The following is a 24,579-nucleotide window of genomic DNA, read 5'->3' as shown; positions in this document are numbered from 1 at the left end:
GCTCTGGTGACAGACAGAAGAAGCAGCTCCAACTCTCCTCCACCTCAGTACTTCACTGTGCTTTGCACTCCTGTCTCTGTGGACTTTGGTTGGGTTCTTCCTCTTTTTTCTAGCTGTTATGTTTTTCGGATCTCATAGACTTTTGGATTTAGGATATTCCTAATTTAAATTCGTAATTTTTACTTTTGTATGACTGGTTTTGCATCTATTCTTAAGTGAGGATTGAGAATGGTGCGGTTTAATCGCCTCTCGTCCTGGCGTAGCTGGGACCTACTGCATGTGGAGTGTATTCCTGAATCAGCCCCCCTCCAGAGCCCAACAACAACACAATGTCAGGTGAAACAGACAGAACCACTGGGTCTCTGTTCCTCTGTGGCTGCAGTATTTAAGTTGATATTAGATAAGGAAATGCCATTGTAATGTATGCCATCTTGAATGTAATGCCTAGGCAATGATTGCAGGATTCTCAATCTGTAACCTTAGCCATGGTGGAGATTATCTGATTTATTTATCTCTTGGTCCTGTGCATGGTGGAAAACCCCAGCCAGGTAGTGTGTGTGTAGTGGAAACAGTGGAGACGCCAGTCATGCTGGTGGGCCTCTTGTGATGGCACGTTTGGGATCCAGTGCCAGGTAGCCTAGCAGTTAAGAGCGTTGGGCCAGTAACCGAAAGGTCTCTGGCTCGAATCCCTGAGCCGACTAGTTGAAAACTCTCTCGTTGATCAGACAGCCCGATCAAGGGTCCTCTTATCGGTGAATAACAACAGAACTGATAGGCCAGTAGTGTGGTGTGGTGGGGGGGGGGGTTGCTGCTACGGCATTACCGCTTAGCTACTTTCAATACTTTTCTCCATTCAGGCCTCTCTGGGGGTTTTTTTCAAACCAAGGTTAAAACCACAAAAGGCTGTGATAAGATGAGGAAGGAGCCAACTGGACACGAGACTTTATTTTATTAACCTGCTTGGAGCTGACCGTGACTGACAACTACTCAGGGCCACCAATTTCCCTAGTTCCCAGACCTGTCAATGGTGTTGTAGGTCAGGGTCCTCTCTGTTATTAATGGAAGGTGACAGATAGGTCTGCACAGAGGCCAGGTGAAACTCAATAAAGTTTAGAGAGGGCTGGTCAGATATACAGGGAGCACAGAAAAGTAGGTTGAATGGTTTTAACTAAACATCATAGGTTAGAGTGGGCTGGTTAGCTGTTGAATGCTGCTCTTTTGAACAGACTTCTGCAATATCTGCTGTTTTTATAAGTAGAGTATCATTACAAATATGTCATTAAAATAGCCCATTGAGAAATATATGAGATCAATGCTAAAATAAGTACATTAACCCCAGTTGATTAGATATGACCTGAATTTGATGGTGTGTAGTTGTGCTGCCACGTCTTGTGGAAAGGGGTGTTTGCTTAGTCATATCTGTGAGGAATATCTAAGCATACTAAAGAAATGTGTTAAAACGGGTCAGTACTGGTCATTTCTTACCTTGTTACAGTCAACCAGGAAAGCTTTGTGGAAAGTTGTGTCCACAAGCAAACAAAAACAGAATTGATTAAAAAACATAGGCCTAATGGGTTGGGCAACTTGGGTTCAAACCACAATAGAGCAACACTTTGTGGTTGTGTCACTGCGGTAAAGGCCTAACTGACGTTCTCACCAGTAATATTTGCTTTTGTTAGCTCACTCATTGCCTATTTTTCTCCTCCTGGAGACATTCCAAAATCAATTTGTCTATATGTGACAATTAGCTTTGCTCCCAAGAGGCACAACTGTCCTTGTAAGAATGTTTCTATATGCCTGGTATAGGCGTCACATTAGTGACAGCCTGAATACATGTATGTTCTGTGTTAGAGTATCAGTTTCATTTACAATCAGGGAGCGGAATTGGAGGCATGCCAGATTTTAAATGATATAAAGCTGTCAGTCAGTTTGGAAAGAGATTCAGTGGTTTAAAAGAAAAGGGAAAAGCAGTGAAGGGAGAAGGGGTGTGTGTCTGTGGGGGATTCAGAACAGTCAGAACAAGGAAAGGGGACGTCAGAGGCAGCGACTAAACAAAGGGTGAGTTACTATGAACAGTTGGCATGTCCTCTGCAGCACCAGGATGCCTGCTCTTTTCTGTTGGAGCCCTGCAAGCTGTTGCTCTGGCCACACCCCTTTCTATGCAGATCACACACAGACACTCACTCACTTTTCCTGTAGCCCCGCCTCGTCTTCCTTTCCTCCTCAACACAATGGGGCAGACAGGATCCTCCAGGTTGCTATGACTCCAGGACAGTGGCTGTGTGAAATTCTAGGCAGGCAGCAGACTCAATCAGCACAGCAGGCTTCACCTCTGAGTTAGGACAGCGGGACAGGCAGGACTACCACGGAGTACACAGAGACAGAGTTCAAAGACGAGACCTGGGGTGGTGCTCATGGTGTATTCATGGAGATAAGAAGGATACAATAACTTCTCTATCAGACATACAAAGCTGGACTCTTTCAACTTGAGCAAGACCTCTTATCTCAGGTCATAACTGGACTTCAGAAGCACTTTTTTTGAGGAACAACCTTTCATTGTTCCAGCTGTCGCTCTTCGGGGCTTTCCTCTCTTAGTCTGAGGGCTCTGGCACAAGTGTATCGTGAATGTATGCGTAAGAGAATGAGAGGTTGAACTTGAGAGAACACAGCAGCTGGGTCCAGTATGGGCTGCAAAATCTAACTAACAGAAAGATTAGGATGGTTTTTCAGATCTTTGACATGCCGCTGGCTTTAATGGTGAGTACTCTACTGCTTCCATTGTGTGTGAAGCTTTGGGGAGCCTTTCCCCTACTATATCTGGGTGATCAATCTGCAGTGTAAGAGAGAGTTTTACATCCCAGTTTAGACAGTAAGTCTTGAAGGCAGTAGAGGCATTAGGCTACTTGAATTTGGGTTGGTTGGGATAGTGCCAAGACTTTGATTTGTTTTGTAATGTTCTGCAAATGACTGATACTATGTTAGGTTTTAGTTTTGGTTAAATGTTCGTTGTCATACTACTCTAAAACCCATGTCACTAAATCAGAGTCACATTTTTTGCCCCTACCATGCTCTGTGTAACTGTTGCCAGAGCATTCCTGAGCCAAGGTAATCGGAATTCAGCCCCTCTAGTCCAGCCCAATGAGCTGCTGTCAATGGCAGAGAGTTGTGTGTGTCTTCTCTCTCTCTCTCTGTCTCTCTCTCTCCACTTCCTGCACCTGTGTCCTTGTCCTCTTGGCCCGAGATCCCCCTGGTCAGAGCTGGATGAGGGGCCTCGCTGTTTGCCCCACTGAAGCGATTATATCTAAATATAGTGGATGGGAAATTTAGCTTGGGATATTTGGTCCTTTCCCCTTCGATTTTCATCCCACTTGAATACTAAAACAGAGGAGGAAAACTATCCACCATATGGAGTGAAGTAATATTTCTTTGGACAGAAGGAAAAGATTGTACTCTAGTACAACGATTGGTCTAAATGTTTGCTTCTGCATGAAAGCTTTTAAAGAATCCCGAAAGGTAATACATTTGGAACAGTTGTTTATAGATGGGCATGTTTGTGTCTGCGGAGAGAGAGAGGGAGTGGTTTACTATTGCTTCTCTCTGTCTGACAGTTTGTTTAGAGACCATTGCTCAATGCTTACCGACCTCTTGTGTGTACATTCTCACTGTGGGTCTTATCCTGTAGGCCCGTGAGGGAACTCAGCCGGGGTCTCAACTTACTAATGAGAGTTAGAATAGTAGTTGGGTTGTGCATCAGCAGTCACTTAATTAGCCCATGTCAGCTAAATTATTTTAGATTGGTAAGTTAGTCTAGCAGCCGGCTATTTAAACTTGTAGTAAGCATGGTCGAATTACCGACCATGCTTACTGATGATCAATGGGGTGGGGCCCATCAGTTGTAAAACTGATCATGTTTCTCACCGCCCCATGGCAAAATGTGTAGAATTGCAGGAAATTAACTCTAAAACATATTTTTTTCTCTTTGCTGTCACAAGGGGGGCTACTATAATGGTTTGCATGCAAGGTCAAGGGTGGGGGGGCCCAAAGGCTGCACATTTTGGGTTTTGCCATAGCACTACTATAGTGCTAGGGGGAAAAAACTAAATTGCACCCCCTTGGGGTCCCGAGGACAGAGTTTGGGAAACGCTGCTCTTCTGTGTAATGACCTAAACAGGGGTCAATGGCCCAGCGACTCCCTAGTCCCCACTAGCACATTACTCTGCACTGTCACACTGTCTCTCTTTGATGGCAAAAACAACTGCTTCCTCAGATACTGAGGCCTGAGAAGGCCCATGTTTGTTTGTTTTGCACGGCGGCCGGTGCACGTAGAGTGGATTGAGATTGCTTGTCTTTAAGACTCACAGGGCGGCAGCAGGGCTTGCTTGATGACAGGGTAACGATAGTAATGAAACGATGGAGTGGAGTGACTCTAGCCGACCTGTCTGTCTGTCCGTCCTGCCATGTTCCCTCTGGGATTTAAGGAGTGTTCCGTCTCAGGAAGTGGCATTCCTTTCCTCTCATCCTGTATGTTGTCTGAGCGGCAGTTAGGATGGCTTTAACAGCTCTCCTGATGACGATGTCATCCCTCACTTCAAAAATCCCCTTTGATTGCCTGTTTATTCTCCTCTGTGTATTTCTGATCTTTTTCAACTTCTGTCGCGTCTCTTTCCATATCTCTGCCTGACGACTCACTATTATCTCCAAGTGATGTCCTCACCTAAACGCTTTCAATCTTATTTACCTTTTATTACCTCTGTCTGTTTCTCTCTCCCTTTGGTGGTGACTCCATATGAACACTGGTCTCTCCTGGTTCTTGCAGGGTCAGGCGCGTCGCAGGAAAAACATGACAGAGTTCCTTGGGGACGCCAGCATCCCGTCTCCGGACTCCTTGGCCGGGCTGAGCGGCTCTCTGCCAGGCGTAGGACCTGGACCGGACAGCTGGAAGAACCGTGCAGCCAGCCGCTTCTCTGGCTTCTTCAGCTCCAACGCTGTAGCAGGAGCTTTTGGAAAGGTGATGGGAAAGGCCTGGTCTGGGCCATCAGGGGGGAAACCCAGCCACTAGTAGAGGGAGGGGCTTGGTGGTGGGGGGGTTAGTGTGTGCGCAATCGTGTGTGTGTGTGTGTGTGTGGTGCAGGGGTCGAAGGCCATTTCCACTCAGCTCCCAGTGAGATCACTTCCCTTCTCTCCAAAGCCTCCGAGTTGGCTCGCACAGCAACTTTCCACTAAACAAATATGCTTAGTAGCTGTGGTGGAAGTGGCCTGGAAGAACGAAGGTTTAACAAAGGTGTTCCATGTTAGACAAAATTCTATTCAGGTCCCTACCATGATGATGATGGTGATGATGATAATACAATAAGACACAAGGATCTGAAATGGCAATAATCATTAGCCTTTATTGCCTAACAAAGCACACAGTCACACACACACACGCTGACGCACACAGACAACCCCCCCCCCCCCCCCCCCCCCCACACACACGTACATTGTCTCCACTCCCCTGAGGTCATATCCTGCACTGTAGCAGATGTCAGAGGGAGACGGTGTCTGTCACTCACCTGTCAGCTACCAGATCATCTCTATTCATCTTGTCAGGGCAGTGTAGGGTAGGGGCGGATCAGAGACCTGGCCCCTCTCCTCCACAAAGCAGGGGTGAATCAGGGCATCCTGTACCCCCTTCAGGGGACAGGTCCCTTAAGCACAGTTGGCACACCCCCTCCTTCCCACTCCACTAGCCTCCTTCCCCCTCCACCCACCTCCTCTATTGTCCAACTGATCTCAATGCACAGAGCCCATTTTCATAAGTACATGAGTCTGGTCTGTGTCCTGGCAGGACAATCGGCTGAATAGCTGTTAACAGATTTAAGAATTCAGTGGACTCGAGAGGGTTATGCTAATGCAGGATTTCAAGCCTGTTTACATTTTGCTTTAGGAGTGTAATAAGCTCTATTTTAAAATTGTAAAGGACAGGAAAATGCACTGTTCCTGCCTCTCCCCTTCCTATAGTAATACTGATTTAATCTAAATGTGCTCTACATGTGAATGACTTTCTAGTGAAGCAGGAAGAATAATATTGTCCAGGCTCTGTTTGTTTACATCTGTTTGCGTCCATTCTATCAGGAGGTGGACCGCATGGAGCAGCTCCAGAATAAGCTGCAGTCGTACACTCTTTTTGGCCTTCCCAAGGTTCCTCCTCAGCTGTCCTTCCACCAGGACTCCTGGGAAGAGGAAGAAGAGGAGACAAGCTTTGCCCTGGAGGACAGCTGGACGCAGCTACTGGACAACCCTGAGGTATGGTAACAAGAACACGCACACACATGAATACAGGCACTGACCAAAACACACTCCACGGACACAACCACACATGCTTGTACCAGTCAAAAGTTTGGAGACACCTACTCATTCAAGGGGTTTTCTTTATTTTATTTTTGATGTCTTCACTCTTATTATACAATGTAGAAAATAGTAAAAATATTTTCTATATTGTAGAATAAGAGTGAAGACATCAAAAATAAAATGTATGGATTATTAGTCAGTCACACCAATTTAATCAGTGTTTTAGCACTTTCTAGAATGGTATAATTTTTACATACTCTTGTTTGTGGGCAAACTTGTAACAGTAAAGCTGTTATTTCATGAGCTGGATGATATAGAAAAAAATACATATTGTGCTAAATTAACTGAATTATTTCCCTCACGATTAATTGAATGATAAGTTTATAACATTGATGTGCACTACAGTTCTTTTTTTTTACCTATCTTTTAAATTACTACTACTTTGATTGGTGTAGCCATCAATTGTCCCATTAACAATAACCCATATTAACAAACCTATTTCATTTCAAATTTCACACTTTTTATTGTTTGTCAATAATAATAAACTGTGACCGTATACATACAGACATACCAATAGACAGCCACAACACAGGACAACAGTGCTGAGCGATTCATCAGAATGGAGCTTTTTTCCTGGTTGTTAAACAACTAATTGACGGATGTCGTTTCAATTACTTGAATTCCATTTAGTTCGTTTTTTTTTTGTGAGCCCAACGCACCGTTTCTTCAGAGAAATCAAATAATTCACGAGAGAAATCAAGTCAAGAACTCTGTGTGAAACTGGGCTGAAGGGAGTTGTAGTTTTCATTAAGCAAAGTGAATGTGTTGTGTTCACATCAGAGTTTTTGTCACTTCCATTTCAATGCCAGTCAATTTGTGAAGTACACAAATTCCAATGCTTTTCAATTAGGAAAATGTGGAATTGGGTTTATTTTCTGAATTAAATGGAATTTAAATTGAATTGACCCCATCCCTGGTTCACAAACATATGAGGCCATTATCTAATGTGTGTGTGTTTCTAGACTTTGACCAGACGCCAGTTCCATCAGCAAGAGGCTATCTGGGAGCTTCTGCACACTGAGGCCACCTACATCAAGAAACTACGAGTCATCACTGATGTAAGTACACTTTAGACAAGATTGTCTATATTCCCACACTCTATATCAGGTCCTAAGTAATCACTTGAGTTCATCTCAATTAGATGTCCTATTTGTTAGACATATGAGTGCTTTATCTAGATGTCCCATACTGACAACTTTCCTCCTCTCTTCCTGTAGTTGTTCCTGTGTGGGCTGTTGAACCTGCAGGAGAGTGGTCTGCTGACAGAGGTGGAGCCAATGCGTCTCTTCAGTAACATCCAGGACATCGTGCGTCTACACACTGCCCTTTGGAGCCAGGTGATGCTGCCAGCCCTGGAGATTGCTCGGCAGGCCAGGACCCTTCTCAACCCTGTTGACCTCCACCATGGCTTCAGGACCTTTGGCTCCCGTTTCAAGCCCTATATCCGTTACTGCATGGAGGAGGAGGCCAGCCTGGAGTACATGAGATCACTACACAGGGACAACGAGCTTTTCAGGATCTACGTCACGGTGAGTTGCAGTCTGTCGGTCTTCCCTATCTCTCTGTTTATAGTGACAGTGTAAAGTTAAACAACTGCCTACCAAAGACTATTTGCTCCTCTCAACATGTATCTCACTAACACAGCACAGTCAACCAATTTCAAACACCAGTAGTACATTCTACCTGTCAAGTTCCTAGCCACAATTTCTTTAAGCTTCAACTCTTGATCTAACGCCTGGTGTGTCTCTCTCTCTCGCTCTCTTTCTATTACACACACACACACACACACACACACACACACACACACACACACACACACACACACACACACACACACACACACACACACACACACACACACACACACACACACAGTGGGCTGAGACTCATAAGCAGTGTAACCGGCTGAAGCTGGCTGACATGCTGGCCAAGCCCCACCAGAGACTCACCAAGTACCCCCTACTGCTGAAGGCTGTCCTCAAGAAGACTGACGACTCATCATCCCGCGACGCCGTCAGCAGCATGGTGGCGTGTGTGGAGGGCTTCATCAACAGTGTAGACTCTCAGATGCGTCAGCGGGAGGAGCGGCAAAAGCTAGCCACCATCTCTGGACGCATTGACTCCTACGAAGCAGTGGAGGGGAGCAGCGAGGAGGTGGAGAAGGTGAGCACACACCGTACTCAGGGCTGGTTTCCTGAGTATAATGCTGCAAGTCTACTGCTAGACCAAAAGCACGTTCAATTGAGAATATCTATTGAATGTGAATTTTAGTCCAGGTTGAAGTTGTGCTGCATTTTGCTACAAGAGGCTTGTATTTCTGCTTGGTGTATAACCCTTCTCTCTCTCCTCAGATCCTGCGTGAGTTTAACTGCTTTGACCTGATGGCTCCTATGAGAGGCACATCACCAGAGGAGACCAGACAGCTCCATCTAGAGGGGGCACTGCGCATGAAGGAGGGCAAAGATAGCAGGGTAAGAGACTGGCTGGACTGCTTATAATTGCTTTTAACACATTAGAACTGCTTTTAACTCATCCTAACTGGTTATAACTGCTTAACTGCTTTTAACTCATAACTGTTGCAGGCTGAGAACTACCCAACACTGTATTTTAAGTTGTGGTAGAATATTTCAATGACCAGGGTGATTGGGGAGCAAATTATTTGATTTAGCCTAGTTATTGTATGATTGGTGAATGAATGAGGGTGATTGACCTGAAATTGAGCTGGAAGTATTTCCCCATCCGTCCCTCCTCAGATGGACGTCTACTGCTTCCTCTTCACGGACCTGCTGCTCATCACCAAGCCAGTGAAGAGGGTTGAGAAGGTCAAGGTGATCAGACAGCCACTCCTCATCCACAATGTTGTCTGCAAGGAACTCAAGGACCCTGGTGAGTGCCGGCAATCAACTACATTTGAACCAGACCTGTATTCAAAGTATTTGCTTTCTTTCAAATTCTTTAGCTGTGCTTGATGTCTGGGGCAATGGAACCAATGGAAAAGTCATAAAAGTTCAAGCACAGATCCCTACCAATTTACATTTTTTGGGCCGTTCAAGTATGCTCATGATTGTTTTTAGAGAACTCCACAATGCCTGCACTGGAAAAACATATGTGCGCATTTATCTATAGGCCTATGCCATTAGTGTGCAACAATGCCTAATTTATCATAACCGTTACAGATAACAAATCCTAATTGCTAAGTTTCCCCATATACTGTATATTCATTCAATAAAAATAAGCAAGTGCCATTTAAGATAAATGTATTGAAAGCATAATATCAACTGGTTATATTATGGAACACAATCTTCAAAAAGCCAGTAACCTCAGTAGTGGTGCTTGTAGAAGCCTATGACGTGAAGTGATGATCATCTCGAGTCTGAACAGTTCTTCTCAGAGTGATCATTTGAAACGGGCTCTAATTGGCGAGTTGAAAGGAAAACATTTCACGGTTACAAACCAAAACCTGTTGTTTTTTAGATATAAAGACGTTCGATTTAGTTGGAATTTGGAATTTTCAAATGTATTAACAATTCCACATTGAACATAGTGATGAATTACAGCCATGACATCTGTTGGTGAGTAGGCATATGCTTAATGATTCTGCTGAAAATATGTTCTTTGTCATTATCAAACAAATGTGTTTACATATTTTCAGTGTGGAACCCGTCTATGTTTTTGGGTGGTTATAGCCTAGGCTAACCAAATCTAAATTGCTCTAGCAATTTTCAAATTAGCCTAAGCGGAAAACAGACTGGACGCAATTATTCCAGAACGGCAGCTCGTTGTTGGACACATATTTTCCTACTTAAATCAACCAGTTCATTTAGAATTTGTGATAAAACTGTCGTCATTTGGCAAGGAATGTACAGTTTTTAGGCATGCCAGCAAAGCCACAACAAGACATGTTTTGCACTAGAACCGTGACAAACGGTGCCTCTCACTTTAGATGTTGCAGTGACGTAGTGGCCCCATGAGTGACAGAACACTGAGCCAATCACGGCACAACTAGAGAACATTACTAACCCCTACTCTCTGTATTTTCCCCTGGCTGCCCCACCACCACAGAAAGCACTGAGCTAGGCTGAACACTTGCATTTTGGAGCTGCCTTATTCAAGAAAGCAAAAAAGAAACCATGCTTGTATGCAGCTTTATTAACTAGATTTGTTTTTGATTACATTGTTTGAAAACGGTTATGTGACACGTATTAATGCCAAACTAACATGCAAAACAGGCCACAAATTGTAGCTTGTGTATCCCATTAGTTAGATATGTTTTATAGGCATTTACAAGGAGGGGAAAGGGGATTTGTGGGAAGGACTGTGTGATGCTTGTACATTTGCGGAACACACAAAAAAAAAAGATAAACCCATGTACAAATGGAACACTACAGTCAAAACAAATGAACGTTGTCTTCAAGACAGCATTTAATTTGCCTGTTCGGGCAGCCACATCACTGTCCACCAAGTAGTTTTCTCTTGTTAAAAATTGAGCTTTGACGTCCGTTCAAGTACTGGATCACTCATGTCCATCACTACCTTCTGATTTCAACACCTGCAATTCAACCCAAAATAGCTCTATTTACTCAATAAATATTATGTGGATTCTCTGTTCTCTCTTCCTGTAGGGTCCTTAATTATCATCTACCTCAATGAGTTCAAGAGTGCCGTGGCAGCCTACACATTCCAGGCTAACAGCGCCACCCAGGGGCGAAGCTGGGTAGAGGCCATCTGCAACGTCCAGAACCAGCTCGAGAGACTGCGGCCTGTGGAGGTTCTCAGGCAGCAGACCACCTTACAGCACCGGCTACATGGAGAGGAGGAGGAGGTAGACGAGAGTAGCAACTCCACCGCCAGCTCTCCCGGCACAAGGCACAAAGACGAGCAGGGACCAAGGTACAAACCCAAACCACTACTTAGCTACAGAAGAGTGAAGCACTACTAGAAGGACACTGTGTAGATGGTCATCAGTTCTGTGCAGAGATTATTTAATGCCAACGTTATACATTATTGTTAATGTTATAATTATTCTCATCATTCTAACCTTTTAGTTCTCTTTCTCTTCCAGTCATTCGGACGGCTCCACAGAGACCCTGTCAGTCATGGACATAGGAGATGACTTAGGAGGGCACCCAGACCCCTCTTCCCCACACACAGACACAGGCGGACCTTTAGAGAAAAGCCCAGACTCATGCATAGTTACCCCACCTACTGGGCCTGAGCCCCTGCACTGCCACCCTGCTAGCCCCCTGGACCCAGACCGGAACCCTGAGCAAGAGCAGGAGGGGGGTCTGGAGGGAGGGGAGGGTCAGATGGAACCTCAGTGTCGCTCTCTGTCCATGGACAGTGCCTACGGTACCCTCTCCCCAGAGTCCCTCCTGAGAGAGCTGGACCTGCAGACACGGCCAGGCCAGAGCGATGGAGATGAGACCGAAGAGGAGGGAGAGGTGGAGAGCCACGAGGTGGGTGTGAAGTTGGACAAGAAGGTGGAAATGTTACTGGTAGAGGAAGGAGGAGAGGAGGACGATTCAACCTCTGTTTGTTCCCAGCTGTCAGTGGTTCAGTCTCTGAAGCCTCGGCGACGCCCCCCGGTGACGGCACGCCTCCACTGCTTCCAGAGCCTAAACATCAAGTCCCGCTCAGAGGACAACCTCCTACAGCTTTTCCACGACAATGTCTCTGTCTCCCAGATACACACCCGCAGCCCTACAGCCCAGGACCAATCAGAACGCAGGAGAGAACAGGCGGAATGCCTGGCCCATAGTAAGAGCCTATCAGAACTTGGTCGAGCCCGTGACCTCACAGGGCTGTTTCAGATTGACCTAGACTCAAAACAGACTGAAGATGACTTCCTCACCCTGAGCATGCCCTCTAGTAAGCTATGTGACACCTTGAGGAGGGCAGAGGCCCGCAAGAGGGCTCTGGGTGCGGCTGAGGCCTGCGAAGGCAGCAGGAGCCTGGCCAACAGTAGTGGCTCGGCGGTGGCGCCATCTGGAGGACAGGAAGGGAAGTGCAGTAAGTCGTTGACAACCGGTGGCCCAGAGGAGCAGTCATTGGCCAAAAGCAGAAAGTCCCCGGCCCAGCAGCACAAGAAGCTGACCCTAGCCCAGCTCTATAGGATACGCACCACCTTAGTGCTCAACTCTACGCTCACCGCATCGTAAGTCACAGCTCACTTTATACTGGGTATCATCTCTATATACCTGGATGTGCTCTTTTCTATTTAACCTTTTTATTAACATGGAGTCATGCTGAGACCAAAATCTCTTTCACAGATGAGCCCTGTAATGCAAAATAATATACAGATCAATACAATATGAAACTCAAGAGATCCAAAACACAACGATAGACAACAATCACATTCGTCATTAAAAAGGTCCTCAATCAATCATTTGAAATGACTTAGTGGCACCAAATCATCACATTTTAAAGCTGATTTACCTGACTCTATAGAAACCGAAGGAATTTTCAGAGCTTGTACGTCTAAAGGTTAGTTATGTTAGGTAGAGAGGGAGTTTTTGTAAAATAGCTTTATAAACAATGAGAGCAACGCCTCAATCTACAAGACTTCAAAGAGGGCCATCCTACTTTTTGATACAGAATGCAGTGATGTGTACTGAACCCGCCCGTTGTAAAGTGTAGTGCAGTGATAAACTCCAGTCTTTGGGCTTCCATGTGTCATTCTAAATGTAGGCCTATAGTACACTGCTCAAAAAAATAAAGGGAACACTTAAACAACACAATGTAACTCCAAGTCAATCACACTTCTGTGAAATCAAACTGTCCACTTAGGAAGCAACACTGATTGACAATAAATTTCACATGATGTTGTGCAAATGGAATAGACAAAAGGTGGAAATTATAGGCAATTAGCAATACACCCCCAATAAAGGAGTGGTTCTGCAGGTGGTGACCACAGACCACTTCTCAGTTCCTATGCTTCCTGGCTGATGTTTTGGTCACTTTTGAATGCTGGCGGTGCTTTCACTCTAGTGGTAGCATGAGACGGAGTCTACAACCCACACAAGTGGCTCAGGTAGTGCAGCTCATCCAGGATGGCACATCAATGCGAGCTGTGGCAAGAAGGTTTGCTGTGTCTGTCAGCGTAGTGTCCAGAGCATGGAGGCGCTACCAGGAGACAGGCCAGTACATCAGGAGACGTGGAGGAGGCCGTAGGAGGGCAACAACCCAGCAGCTGGACCGCTACCTCCGCCTTTGTGCAAGGAGGAGCACTGCCAGAGCCCTGCAAAATGACCTCCAGCAGGCCACAAATGTGCATGTGTCTGCTCAAACGGTCAGAAACAGACTCCATGAGGGTGGTATGAGGGCCCGACGTCCACAGGTGGGGGTTGTGCTTACAGCCCAACACCGTGCAGGACGTTTGGCATTTGCCAGAGAACACCAAGATTGGCAAATTCGCCACTGGCGCCCTGTGCTCTTCACAGATGAAAGCAGGTTCACACTGAGCACATGTGACAGACGTGACAGAGTCTGGAGACGCCGTGGAAAACGTTCTGCTGCCTGCAACATCCTCCAGCATGACCGGTTTGGCGGTGGGTCAGTCATGGTGTGGGGTGGCATTTCTTTGGGGGGCCGCACAGCCCTCCATGTGCCCGCCAGAGGTAGCCTGACTGTCATTAGGTACCGAGATGAGATCCTCAGACCCCTTGTGAGACCATATGCTGGTGCGGTTGGCCCTGGGTTCCTCCTAATGCAAGACAATGCTAGACCTCATGTGGCTGGAGTGTGTCAGCAGTTCCTGCAAGAGGAAGGCATTGATGCTCGTTCCCCAGACCTGAATCCAATTGAGCACATCTGGGACATCATGTCTCGCTCCATCCACCAACGCCACGTTGCACCACAGACTGCCCAGGAGTTGGCGGATGCTTTAGTCCAGGTCTGGGAGGAGATCCCTCAGGAGACCATCCGCCACCTCATCAGGAGCATGCCCAGGCGTTGTAGGGAGGTCATACAGGCACGTGGAGGCCACACACATTTTGACTTGTTTTAAGGACATTACATCAAAGTTGGATCAGCCTGTAGTGTGGTTTTCCACTTTAATTTTGAGTGTGACTCCAAATCCAGACCTCCATGGGTTGATAAATTTGATTTCCATTGATAATTTGTGTGATTTTGTTGTCAGCACATTCAACTATGTAAAGAAAAAAGTATTTAATAAGAATATTTCATTCATTCAGATCTAGGATGAGCAGTGTATTTGATTATTTGAAGTCTCTGCCAAGTTAACACAATTCAAGCTATGATTATTTGCGCTAAAATCACTACCAAATTACAAGCACCAGAGGAACTCCTTGAGCCAAAGTAAAAATAAAAAGTTGTGTTTTAGGATACTATCTGTATTGCTAGGAGCTAGTAACATAAGCATTTTGCTGCACCCGCTATAACACTTGCTGAACTATTTACGCAGCTAATAAACTTTATTTTGATCTGTTTTACTGTGTTCAATATCGTAGGCCTTGTGGTAATCAACCTCTGTCGTGTGTTTTTGTGTTTCTAGGGAGGTGTAACCACTGGCAGACAACCAACCAACTAGTGACACCTGAGCATGAAGAGGAACCACACTTGGTGGTGTCTGCATGGAGGGGACTGAATTCCTTGACACAATTGCACTCTCTGAATCCTTTTCCCTTTACATTGTCTGTTGGACAGTGTCTGCTGCAAGGTTTTGCTATCTGACAATAAGAATATTATTCGCTGTTGCATTTGGTTTCAGTTTATTGTGAGGGGAAAGGCAGAGAGACATTTAAATGCTTGCACTTTGAAATGAACGGACATAGCGTTGAGGGGAGCTGAGGCTGGGACCTTTGGGTGGACTGGACAGTTACTGGTGTGGGGTAACATTCTACCGACCTACCCAAAAGAAGGAGACTGTAAGAGGGGTCGTCCAGGCATAGATCTACCTGCTTCTCTCTGCTATGTACCGGACTGGATCAGAGAAGATGTAGGAAAGGCTTGGGTGGCCCAAAAACTCTTAACTCTTAAGTTATGGGAAAAAAAGTGCACAGTTCCCGAAATATACCTGCTGTCTAGAATGTGGTTGAAAATACCGGCTCTCGAGAATGTGGTTGAAAATACCGGCTCTCTAGAATGTGGTTGAAAATACCGGCTCTCTAGAATGTGGTTGAAAATACCGGCTCTCTAGAATGTGGTTGATGAATTGCAGCATTTAGGATGTCATGGTATTTGTACTACTCCTGGTTCGCTTTGACTAAACAATACATGTTGCACAATGGTATCTTTGTGTTAAATAGAAGAATCACAAAGGGAATTACTTTACATTCACAGTGCACACTTTGAATTTGCTGTGTGTGTGTGTTATGGGTGTGTCTGAATGATACATTGTCCTAAACTCCTGACTATACCAAAAATATTTCCTTCATGATTTCCATCCTCTGAGTAATGCCAACATACCCAAAGATGTAAAGACCTGACTAGCCAGGAGATTTCAAAGTAAAGGTTAACTTACAAGTGTTCAAACAACCATAACATAATGTATTACTGTATGTTATCAACTGCTGTGTGTTTTCAAATGTACACAGACAACTATTACATTTTCAAAGTGGCTGCGTTTAAGACATAAGGAGTATTCTCTGGGCTTTGTATTTTCTACTGGGCTGCTGCAGCCATTTTTTAAATGATTAGTTGTTGTATGATTTAACTATGAGATGATGATGATCTGGTTTTCCATTCTCAGATGAACCCTTGGTGATTGGGTGGAATGGAGTTGTTTTGAGGAAACATTACTGCACCGATGTAGAACGATGTGAGCATGCACTCACAACCTGCAGCCTACATTAGAACAAACACAAATGCAACAGGTAGAATGTGGGGATTGTAAAAGAGCAGTCTACACTAAAAAGTATTCCATATCATGATGAGCTTGGAGCACTTTTTGAGACATTGTATATTTTGTGTTTATTTAATGTACAGTAACTTAGAAACTGAAAACAATGGTTTGGGGTTGCATATTATTTGTGAATGAGTTGTTTTCTTTGAATGGTTTTCTGTCCACACTAATAGAAGAAGTGATTTGACAGGAGCGTTGACCACCATAGTAGACTAACATAGTCTAACTGACATTCAGCTTGTTCTTATTGAGGATTTAATGAGTTGTCGAAAAACCCTCCTTGTCAAATGTTTCCCAAACTAAATAGTTTAATATTTGTTTACTTCTAGTTTTTGTTTATTTGTAATTATTTATTAAGCTTGCTATGTGTATATATATATATATATATATATATATATATATATATATATATATATATATATATATATATATATATATATATATATATATATATAATGACTTGTACATTTTGTCTGTAGTCTTAATATTTCGTTTCTTGTTTTTCATATCAGGAATGATGAATCTGCTATGAACCAAAACCATTTGTTTTCTCTTTCAGGAATGTCTCTAAAGTGTCTTAACAAATAAAAAAATATTTTCAAATTTTATTGGTCAAGTACACATATTTTGCAGATGTTGCAGGTGCAGGCAAATGCTTATCTTTCTGGCTCCAACGGTGCAGTAATACAAAACAATACACACACATGCCAAAAATACAGGAATTAAGAAATATCAGAACGAGCAATGTCAGAGTCCAGAATAAATATATACATTGTGCATTCTGAAAGTATTCAGACCCCTTGACTTTATCCACATTTTGTTAGGTTACAGCCTTATTCTAAAAAAAAATATATATTTTTTAAATTCCCTCATCAATCTACACACAGTACTCCATGATGACAAGCAAAAACAGGGTTACAGAAATTATTGCTAATTTATTAAAAATAAAAAAGTGTTCAGAACCTTTACTCAGTACTTTGTTGAAGCACCTTTGACAGCGATTACAGCCACAAGTCTTCTTGGGTATTACGCTACAAGCTTGGCACAGCTGTATTTGGGGAGTTTCTCGAGTTCTTCTCTGCAGAACCTCTCAAGCTCTGTCAGGTTGGATGGGAAGTGTTGCTGCACAGCTATTTCCCGGTCTCTCCAGAAATGTTTGATCGAGTTCAAGTCCGGGCTCTGGCTAGGCAACTCAAGGACATTGAGACTTGTCCCGAAGCCACTCCTGCAATGTCTTCGCTGTGTGCTTAGGGTCGGTGTCCTGTTGAAAGGTGAACCTTCACCTAGTCTAAGGTCCCGAGCTCTCTGGAGCAGGTTTTCATCAAGGATCTCTCTGTACTTTGCTGCGTTCATCTTTCCCTTGATCCTGACTAGTCTCCCATGTCCCTGCTGCTGAAAAACATCCCCACAGCATGATGCTTCCACCACCCTGCTTCACCGTAGGGATGCGCCCAGGTTTCCTCCAGACGTGACGCTTGGCATTCAGGTCAGAGTTCAGTCTTGGTTTTATCAGACCATAGAATCTTGTTTCTTATGGTCGGAGAGTGCTTTAGGTGCCTTTTGGCGAACTCCAAGCGGGTTGTCGTGACTTACTGAGTAGTGGCTTCTGTCTGGCCACTCTACCATAACCCGATAGTCACTCTGACAGAGCTCCATAATTCTTCTGTGGAGATGGAAGAAACTTCCAGAAGGACAACCATCTCTGCAGCACTCCACCAATCAGGCCTTTATGATAGTGGCCAGATGGAAGCCACTCCTCAGTAAAAAGCACATGACAGCCTGCTTGGAGTTTGCCAAAAGGGACCTAAAGACTCTCAGACCATCAGAAACAAGATTCTCTGGTTTGATTAAAACAAGATTGAACTCATTGGCCTGAATGCCAAGCATCACATCTGGAGGAAACCTGGTGCCATCCATACTGTGACGCATGGTGGTGGCAGCATCATGCTGTGGGGCGGTTTCTTCTACAAAGTATTTACTCGGGTGTGAATACATGAATATTAGATATTTCTTTGTTTCATTTTCCAAAGATTTCAAAAACCATGTTTTCACGTTGACATTATGGGGTAATGTGTGAAGATGGGTGGGAGAACATCCATTTTGAATCTAGACTGAAACACAAAATGTAAAGCGTATGAATAATTTCTGAAGGTAAAATAGGGCAGCAGTCTCTAATGTGCAGGGTAAAGTATCGGGTGGTAGCCGGCTAGTAACCTTCACTGTTCAGGGCAGGATCCTGGTGCAGGCTTGTTTGTGGTTACTATTTATCAGTCTGATGACCTGGAGATAGAAGCTGTCTCACGGTCCCAGCTTTGATGCACTTGTACTGTCTCCGCCTTCTACCGTGAACAAAAATACAAACGCAACATGCAAAAAAATTTAAGATTTTACATAGTTACAGTTCATATAAGGAAATCAGTCAATTGAAATACATTCATTAGGCCTTAATCTATGGATTTCACATGGCTGTGAATACAGAGATGCCTCTGTTGGTCACAGATATTGTACCTTAAAAAGGTAGGGGCGTTGATCAGAACCAGTCATTATCTGATATTTGCCTCATGCAGCGCGACTCCTCTCATTCGCATAGAGTTGATCAGACTGTTGATTGTGGCCTGTGGAATGTTGTCCCACTCCTCTTCAATGGCTGTGCAAAGTTGCTGGATGTTGGAAAGAACTGGAACAAGCTGTCTTACACGTCAATCCAGAGCATCCCATACATGCTCAATGGGTGACATGTCTGGTGACTATGCAGGCCATTGAAGAACTGGGACATTTTCAGCTTCCAGGAATTGTGTACAGATCCCTGTGACATGGGGCAGTGCATTATTAGGGGCAGCAGATAGCCTAGTGGTTAGAGCGTTGGTCTAATAACCGAAAGGTTGCAAGATCGAATCCCCGAGCTGACAAGGTAAAAATCTGTCGTTCTGCCCCTGAACAAGGCAGTTAACCCACTGTTCCTAGGCCTTCATTGAAAATAAGAACTTGTTCTTAACTGACTTTCCTGGTTTAATAAAGGTAAAATTAAAACATTTTAATTAAATTATCATGCTGAAACGTGAGGGGATGGCAGTGGATTAATGGCACAGCATTTGGCCTCAGGATCTCGTCACGGTATCTCTCTGCATTCAAATTGCCATTGATAAAATGTGATTGTGTTGGTTGTCCGTGGCTCATGCCTGCCCATAGCATAACCACACCACCACTATAGGGCACTCTGTTCACACGTTGACATCAGCAAACCGCTCGCCCACATGATGTCCTACACGCTGTCTGCCATCAGCCCGGCACAGTTGAAACCTGGATTAATCCGTGAAGAGCACACTTCTCCAGCGTGCTAGTGGCCATCGAAGGTGAGCATTTGCCCACTGAAGTTGGTTACGATGCTGAAATACAGTCCGGTCAAGACCCTGGTGAGGGCAACGAGGACGCAGATGAGCTTCCTTGAGATGGTTTCTGACAGTTGTGCAGAAATTCTTCGGTTGTGCAAAGCCACAGTTCCACAGGTGAAGAAGCCGGATGTGGGGGTCCTGGGCTGGCGTGGTTACACATGGTCTGCGGATGTGAGGTCGGTTTGACGTACTGCTAAATTCTCTAAAGTAACGTTGGAGGCAACTTATTTTTGCAAAGGAGAAATGCATACTAACAATGATGTAAACACATTTGTGCACACATTTTGAGAGAAATAAGTTCTTATGGAACAAAAATCTGTGATCTTTTATTTCAGCTCATGAAACATGAGACCAACAATTTATATTTTGCATTTATATTTTTGTTCAATATAGATGGTAGCTGGTTGAACAGGCCATCGAACATTTTGTATTGGACTAAATAGTGTGTGCAGTGGAGTACACAATGGATATCACATTCTACATTTACATTTTTAAAGAGTAGTGACCTGACTGTTGGGTACCCAATTAACAAAATTACAATTTACAAAATTACAATTTACAAAATTACATTGATTTCCTCACACTGTAAGCAGTCTATGGACAAGGTATGACAGCAATCCATGGTTTGGTTTAGTTTCCCTGGCACAGTTTCCAAATGCTAACGTTTTAGCATGGGACCGATATTCGCATTTTTCGTGCATGTCCAAATCATCCGAAAGTATCTAAAAAAAAATTGTGAAGCTCAACAAAGTCACAGATGTTTTGAACATAATGCGCTAAAATGCTAATATCGTTCCCATGACTTGAATGAAATTTGTAAGGGAACCAACGTAATTTGGTAATTTGGATGAATCTCTTTAACAGCAAAGTTGCATGGTTTGAGGATTCACTGACTGGCTTTGAGAAGGGATTTTTTATGTTCTTATTTAACAGTACTGAGTGGTCTGTGTCTGAAATGGAGTCCAATCAGCCTAGTAACGTTACTGGACTAGCGATTAACATCACATTAGTGTTCTTATAAACTGCCAGCAGATGGCGTTACAAGTCTTTGGTGTTTCATCATTGTATTTCACCAATATCAGTTCCAGTGAGAAGCAAGATATTTATACTCTTTAGCAACGACTAAAATGGATGGATCCTTATGTTTACATCTCTACATACATGTTTCAATTGAGTTGATTGTGTATAGCACAATACCTCTTCTGTTGAGGTAGGTGTACCATTTACTACGAACTCTGGATCCTCTTATTAAGCGGCGCACAATTGGCCCAGCGTCGTCGGGGGTTTGGCCGGGGTAGGCCGTCATTGTAAATTATAATATGTTCTTAACTGATTTGCCTAGTTAAATAAAAAAATAAGTATTATTATGTGCAATATGACAATCAGAAAGCTTCCTAATGTATTTTCAGAGTTTGGCTGATGTTGCTGGGTTTTTTTTTATTTACAAGTGGACAGTGTGACGCGTTGAAGAAAGTTGGGGATTTGTGGTTTTAGCCTGGGTGCCTGTCTGTTTCTGCTGTCTTGCCAACAACTTACTGTATGTGGAATTGTCATGCTTGACAATGACAATGGTGTAGGGAAAAGCACAAACAGATCGGGGACAAAGCTAGTGTTGGGTTATTTATTAATCAAGATCATATTTTATATTCCTTTACAGAGACAGTTCCTGCTGAATCAGTACAGATGTAGGGTTTTAATTTGAGCCAGTTTGCTACAGCAGGAAAATTAACATGCAGCAACAGTCAATGTGAATTATTATGTGGATTTTTCATAAGGGAAAATCAAGTCAGAAATTTCAAAGTGTAAATTACAAACATCTAATACATTGCAGGAACGTTCTCCTGCAACAGGATGATCAAATTAAGATCCTACATCTGTATGAACTCATGATGCATGATGGGATCATACCATATATTTCTGGCTGACTAACCTATCCTTCCTTTTCCTCAGTACTACTCCTCAGCAAATTAAACATTTCCTTTCACTGCTGCATCCACATATTCCCATAACAAGACACGTTGTTTTCATGCGGAATCTTTGAATAGTGGGATGTTCACGGTCCACAAGTGTGTGGCAGATCTTCCAGAGGCATGGCAGGAACATGCATGCACGTAAACGCGCACACACTCAAGCACACACACACACACACACATACATATCCATTTACAGGGATTGCTGGTCCTGTGCTGTCCTACCTTGCCCTGGCTGTAGTGTGCGCTGGATAAGGTGTATTTACAGTTGATTATATCAGCTAATCGGTGCATTACAGCATGTTTATTCCACACAAGCCCCTAATCCACATGGAAAAGACAGCATGGCACCTCTGGGATAGTCTCTAGTCTTAATCTGATCCAGAATCCGGTCGTTCGGTGGGCGGTGTCTCCTCCCTTGCTCACATCTGGTCCTGTGGGATTTAATGTTGTAATCCTTGATTTTAAAACAATTTTATTGTGCTTTAGCGCTGATACCCTGGACTTTAATTATTGAAATGCAGCTTTCGTTTTGAACCACAAAGTAATTACACAACCTCCGCTATATTAGCCTTTCCTAATATGGAACGTGTGTGGTACACATAATGTACTCTCACTGGAGACTGCAGTGCGGTGTGCACGTCCTCACAATTATAGTCGGAAAGGTGAAAGACATTGCTTAGAAAGTGTTTAAAGAAACAGTTTTTTAACCAGGTTATCAGGTCAGATTATGTGATGTTACTGTTGCAGAAAAATTGGTTTGTCCAGAAATTAGTGTATGTAAAAGAAGTATGACATGAGTCATTGTTATGCTCTCCCACTTTTGCTTTGTTTTTTCAACATTGGGATACTCCCTCGAACTCTTATGGTGGCAGTAATTACGTGCTGTATATGGGATTGTGGATGTATTGTCTATGATGAGATCCATTTTAAATATATAGTATTATCATCCTGGTTGTTCTGTTTTGTTCCAAGCAGCTGGGGAATGTGAGGGTTAACACTCCTCCCTGTGACAGATGTCAAAAAGCATGCTGTAAAAAATGTCAGATTAACACAAAGGGGCACTTTGTGCAAATCCCGATTATGGAGAGCACTTTCATTTATTAAAGTCTGCCAATCCCTGTGCTCTTTTGGAGCTGGGATTAAAATCAGGTAGACACCATTGTTTGTCTAAACAATTCCCTCTCTAATCTAAGCTCTCCCTCCTTCCCGCTCTCCTCAACTTGTTTCCTCTGTAGCTTGGAGCCTAAATGGGCCCATGGCTGGCCGGCCGGCTGGCTAGCTGGATGTACTGACAGCAGGGGCTTATGTTATGGGTCGTCCGCTTGCTACTGCCACCACAGATTCCCATTAATCAACATCATCCCCTTTAGAAGAGCTAGGTGATTGGATTTAGGATGTGTTTTTACAGAGGGGTAAAAAAGAACAGATAACTAAAGCGTGTTCACAAGGTCTGTGCTGTGAAGAGGCCCACGGACAAGTGGCAACCATATAGAGTGGATCACCATGCTAGTCATAGTGAACATCTGCCCTATATCAAAGCCAGGACACCACCAGTCCATGTCACGCATTGCCATTAGTTAAAGACTAATTGACATTCATATTGTTGGAGACTGAGAGGGCCACAGCTCTCAGAACATCTGGCCCCTCAAGGCCCCAAGGCAGACTCTGGGCCCCTGAGGGTTTAAGCAGACAGGTGCCCAATAATCAGGTCATGGGTCACCCTGTGTGTTCGTGGTGGAATCGTTGTTGTTACACATCTCAATCACATCCAGGAGGTTAGACCAAGGAAGTTAGACGAAGAGCAGTTATTTTCAAAAGTAACATTTTGGAAATGTTATTATTTACCATGATTTCTATAAAGTAGTTGTATTCAAATTGTTTCCCCATGGACATATGTCAACTTCACACCTCTACAGACAAATCCTACCTGCTTTATATATTAGGATTTGTGTCTTCATTACTGTGATAGATCTACTTTCAAATTCTCAGCTTCTGTCTGGCATTTTACAACACACAGACATGGCATATGTCAGCGGATCATCATTCTTTATCCTCATAGTAAAAGTTAGGATGTTTTAAAAAATGGTCTCATTTTTTTGTATGAACTGCAAGATTACTAGGGCCTACTCCACACTGTAATTGTATCAGCTCATAAGAAGCTTATTGTCATCTCAACATTGTAATTTTTAGGATGATAAAACATATGAAATTGAAATCACAAGCATATTTCTTAATTAAATGGAAACTCATTTAAAGAGTATCTAGCTACAAGTGGAAAACGAGAGAGAGCAAGTGAGATTACTGAGGTAAATCGAACACATTTAATATTCAGAACGCATTGACACAATTAATCTGACATTGTGGTGTAGGATAATACCTTAACTGACACTAGACATCAACTATAATGGGGCTCTGTCTGAGCACCATGGTCCATCTTGCTGTGGCATATGGTTCCACACCGGAGAGATGCTTTCACCTATGTGAACCCAACTAGTCCTACTGCATGAGTTGTATTATTCTAATGGTGACTTTTGTCACGAAATTCTAAGGAAAATGTTTTAATCTAAACCTAATAAAAAAAGTTTTAAAAATCATAAAAATTCAAAGGAAAATGTTTTATTCTAAACCTTAAAGTCATATCATAGATGAAGCATCTCTCTAAAAGGCAGTAGAATTACAAGCATTGAAGGCAAACATAGGCCCCTAGGTCCTAGACTTTGTGGAAGATGCTGACTCAAAGGTTATAAAATAACGATACTATAGACTAGGCTAATAATGCATTGAGAAAGGATGGGTTGCTCAGTGCTATGCCAAAGACTTTGACATTGTAAGAGAAGCCTAGGAGTTGTTTGAACAAATATCTATGCCACTGTACTAAAGTTGTAACATGCTGTCAAAAACCCTTGCTGTCTCCCTCTCAGCTTTGTTTCAGTACTGAAAGAGTTAACCGGAGGAGGCGCAT

General features: G+C 43.6%; 1 protein-coding gene across 2 annotated transcripts in view; it reads left to right on the top strand.

The window, feature by feature from the left end:
* LOC129829779 (pleckstrin homology domain-containing family G member 5-like) overlaps positions 1 to 16,613 on the top strand; it is a 108,015-nt gene extending 91,402 nt beyond the window's left edge. For both annotated transcript variants that reach the window (XM_055891687.1, XM_055891688.1), the window contains 10 exons: positions 4,817 to 5,008; positions 6,115 to 6,285; positions 7,353 to 7,448; positions 7,608 to 7,919; positions 8,266 to 8,553; positions 8,742 to 8,861; positions 9,144 to 9,276; positions 11,013 to 11,280; positions 11,453 to 12,544; positions 14,903 to 16,613. In XM_055891687.1, the coding sequence (XP_055747662.1) occupies positions 4,817 to 5,008; positions 6,115 to 6,285; positions 7,353 to 7,448; positions 7,608 to 7,919; positions 8,266 to 8,553; positions 8,742 to 8,861; positions 9,144 to 9,276; positions 11,013 to 11,280; positions 11,453 to 12,544; positions 14,903 to 14,912 (2,682 nt within the window). In that variant the 3' untranslated portion in view covers positions 14,913 to 16,613. The remainder of the gene's footprint in view (positions 1 to 4,816; positions 5,009 to 6,114; positions 6,286 to 7,352; positions 7,449 to 7,607; positions 7,920 to 8,265; positions 8,554 to 8,741; positions 8,862 to 9,143; positions 9,277 to 11,012; positions 11,281 to 11,452; positions 12,545 to 14,902) is intronic.
* The last annotated feature ends 7,966 nt before the right edge of the window (positions 16,614 to 24,579 follow it).

The sequence above is a fragment of the Salvelinus fontinalis genome, chromosome 31, assembly GCF_029448725.1.
Source record: "Salvelinus fontinalis isolate EN_2023a chromosome 31, ASM2944872v1, whole genome shotgun sequence".
Taxonomy (NCBI): Eukaryota; Metazoa; Chordata; class Actinopteri; order Salmoniformes; family Salmonidae; genus Salvelinus; species Salvelinus fontinalis.
Note: the sequence above shows the minus strand (reverse complement) of the source record. Positions and strands in the feature narration are given on the sequence as shown.